The 3521-nt window shown below is 47.4% G+C and overlaps 1 protein-coding gene across 1 annotated transcript; it reads right to left on the bottom strand.

Annotated features, from left to right (window-relative positions):
* Positions 1–271: 271 nt before the first annotated feature.
* Positions 272–3265, bottom strand: LOC141079921 (uncharacterized). Its single transcript, XM_073565390.1, has 4 exons — positions 2506–3265; positions 2322–2420; positions 1971–2049; positions 272–1247 (listed from the first exon to the last, which is right to left on the bottom strand). Exons 1-4 carry the CDS (start codon positions 2542–2544, stop codon positions 454–456), a joined length of 1011 nt encoding a protein of 336 aa, XP_073421491.1. The 5' UTR covers positions 2545–3265; the 3' UTR covers positions 272–453.
* Positions 3266–3521: the final 256 nt, after the last annotated feature.

Below are 3521 nucleotides of genomic sequence, written 5' to 3' on the forward strand. Positions count from 1 at the left end.
CAGGACGGGTCATCGTGACAGACCCCTTTTAAGTCTGCATTAAAACTCACCAGATTTATCCTCAGGCACAACTTTTCCTCTTCTAGTGACGAGACATACCTACAATTGTGGGCAGCAAAATGTCACCTAGTATGCCTACCTATAAGATTCCCGACACATTCGCAGGTTCCTCTTCCAATGTGGTGTACTTAATTCTGTGCATTATATGTCCTACGGGGGGTCTCTATGTTGGAGAAACAGGACCAAAACTGAGGAGCAAGAATGAGGCATATTAAAAGGCAACGTCACTTAGTTTATTTTTAACAAGGTTTCATAACTAAAAGGAGTATTATAAAGGAAGCAACACAACTAGTGAGGCATTTAAGGTCCACAGTGTCTGGACGGTCCCCGAATAGTCTGTAGCCACCACTAATCCTGTGCTACAAGAATCAGTTACTATTATGGCGGTGATGATTAGCGGAGGCCTCTCTTTGGTTGAATTCTGATTATTTCTTCTCTATCGTGTTGGAACAAACTGTATCCTGGGAAGTAGTCGGGATCATTGCTGTCGTTGTCTGTGGAATCGGAACATACCCAGAACCAAGTAGTAGATGTCTGACTTTGGGACGGCTCAGAGTCGGCCACTTGAGCAGGCAAATCTTCAAGAGTTGCGTCTCTTGGATACGTGTTAATAATATTAAGAGGTAGTCTTGTCAGGCGGACCCTTGGCTGGTACCTCCAGGACGTCAGTCCCTGAGCGGAGGGCTTCTCTAGTCCTTCACGATTGCCTCTAGACTCATTGCGCATGGACCCATGTTCATGATCCGATCCTGGAGAATAGTTCATCGCCTGTGCTACCTCTGTACCCTGCATGGCAGTAAATACCCCGTGTCCCGTCACCTCATGACTAGCCCATTGATCTGGATCATGCTCCGGGCCAAGGTCTAGGCTTTGAGATTGCAAAGGATCGGGAGGAGAAAGATTCTCACCATCGTTGACTTCAGAATTTTGAGTGCAGTCAAATCCAAAAACTGCAAAATATGGCGGCCGAGGTTCATCGTGATCTGGACGACTATTGATTAAATCTAGCGTCCTTCTACGGACAGGTTCTCGCTCCCGGCCTTGTGACGAACTCAATCTCATGCCTTCAAGCCCACCATAACCTCGTTTACTCCTTGTGTAATTCTCGCTTTCGGCTTGATCGCTGCTGAGGTCTTCATTAGTAGCGGGATTTGTCCTTTGTCTCGTTTCCTTTGTAGCAAAAAAATCTAAAACAAATGAAGAAAAAGAAAAAAAAAAAAGTGTATATGGACAAGGGAGATAACGCACAGTCATTCTGCTGAAGCCCCTTTATAAGTGTCAAGAGCATGTGAGCTCAGCGGAGGGGGGATGCAGATATTTTATTAGTAGTCATAAAAGGTGGAGACATCTATAAAGGACTAAATGTTTAGGACCCACAGTTATCACATATGTTGCTACACATCCATGTGCGGACCACTTATAGTCTGAGTTTTGCACTTATTAATGGGGATATCATGTGTGAGAAGCCGCTTTGCTGACTACACTACCCTGGTTCCCCTCCGGTCTCTGCCCACCCAGTGCTGACCATTAAACAAAGGCCAGCTGGCGACCGAGGTCATCAGTACAACTCCTTTTTTTTCCCCCTTAAGCATTTTATGCTGTTTGTAAGAAATGCATTGGCTTTGGACAAACCCTTTAGTCTATGGTCACATGATGGCCAATCAACAAGAGATACTATAGTGAAAGAGGATGGGCGTTGAAGTTCAACTTTGCGTTTAAAGAAGCATCCACATGGGGTCATGTCAAAATTTCAGCTTTTATTACATATATAAGAACAGATAAAACTATAAAAACAGATTGTTTAAAGGAAAGGATCACGACAATCTAACAACGAGAGAAGACTAAACTTCCCAGAGGCAACAAGATGGAGTGGCCATGGAGAGGTCCTCAGGAGCCAAACCTTAACTTACTCGGTCCTGAACTGGGGCGGATGGGGGTGCTGGAGCGACGGTCCTCAACTAAGACAGGCTGCTTTGTGGTTTCTGGGACCTGCGTTGGGAAAAAATAACAAAATGGCTGTCAGCAACGCTCGGTTTGGAGGAGCATGCATGCGTTTTTTTCATGAAGAGTTGCTGCTGGAAAATGCAAGTGAATGGAGACACATTGCAACGTGTAAAATACCACGTCCACGTTGCAAAAAAAGTCCAACTGGCTCTGACTTTTTGCTGGTCGCGGCACCCTACGGGGTCTTAATATGACCTCACTTCTATCTTTAGCCATGCGACCTGTGTGCCCCCCCTCTAATCCAAGCCAGTCTTTACCTGGGTGTTGTGGACCGTCTGAAGCCTGTCCAAGAATTCCCACAGAAGCTTCTCGAGGGCGGCCATATATGCGTCCCCATATTCTAGCTGCAGCATGTTCTATGGAGTAAGAAGTAAGTAACGAAGTGCGTTAATGATATGAGGACAGCGCGGCACATCTTGACGCCTGTACGCGGCTCCTCACCTCTACATAATGCTGTCGAAACTTTTCGTCCCGGATCATGCGAAGAACCAATTTACGAAAATTAATCTTACATTGCCGGACCTTAAATACATTACGCTGGAAATACAGAAAACACAGGAATAAAATTATAGCTCTGCAGTGAGTCAAGACGGATATCCAGCTTGGTCACCATCATCAGAGGCTTAGCTATTGGGGTGTACCAGATCTTTGGGGGTCCCAAGTAGCCACATAGGAAGATGCCAGTATTTTACAGGGCAGGACCGGGGATGGGGGGGCGTAGAGTTTGACTCTCCAGTTTGGAGGAGCAAGCTCATGGTCTCCAATGGATCATTCATTGGAGTCTCTGATGGTTAGGGTAGAGCATGATTGGGCAGTTAGAAGTCAATATGCCCAATCCTGTTCTTTCAGGAGGTGTGTGACAGCAACAAAATGTGGAGAACATCTGATATGGCTCATCTGGGGATTATAGATGGATTCTTAGTTTCTGTAGCCTTTGGATGTACAATAGGATCAGGTTATCCACAGATAAAACTCAAGTTTAATGAAAAAAAAAAAGTATTTTTAACCCCTTACCTACAATTGACGTAATATTCCGTCCATGTGACCATGGACCTAATTACCATGGACAGAATATTACGTCACCATGATCAGCGGCGCCCACGTGGTGAGCGCCGCTGATCGCGGCCGGGTGTCAGCTAATTATCATAGCTGACACCCGGCACAATGTGTCAGGGGCGGTCACGGACCGCCCCCGACACGTTAACCCCTTGCACACCGCGATCAAACGCGATCGCGGTGTACCGGGGGTTAAAGGGAAGCATCGGCAGGGAGGGGGCTCCCTCCGTGCTTCCCTGAGCCCCCCACAGCAGCGCAATGTGCAGCGCTGCTGCGGGGGGCTCCTTTCCTCCAGGCCCCCGAATCCAAGATGGCGACGGGGGCCTTCGGGGGCCTGAGGAAGCTGGCTTCCTCAGTGCCTGCAAAGCGCAGGCATGAGGAAGTCTGCAGCAGTGCCTGTG

This window comes from Dendrobates tinctorius, unplaced genomic scaffold, assembly GCF_039654945.1.
Source record: "Dendrobates tinctorius isolate UK_male_01 unplaced genomic scaffold, ASM3965494v1 ptg000709l, whole genome shotgun sequence".
In the NCBI taxonomy this organism is placed as follows: domain Eukaryota; kingdom Metazoa; phylum Chordata; class Amphibia; order Anura; family Dendrobatidae; genus Dendrobates; species Dendrobates tinctorius.

Coding starts and splice junctions, on each gene's coding strand:
- LOC141079921 (XM_073565390.1), bottom strand. CDS start 2,544: ATGATCCGGGACGAAAAGTTTCGACAGCATTATGTAGAG. Junction 2,050..2,321: donor AGACGGTCCACAACACCCAG/GTAAAGACTGGC, acceptor TTCCCAACGCAG/GTCCCAGAAACCACAAAGCA. Junction 1,248..1,970: donor CCGCCCCAGTTCAGGACCGA/GTAAGTTAAGGT, acceptor CATTTGTTTTAG/ATTTTTTTGCTACAAAGGAA.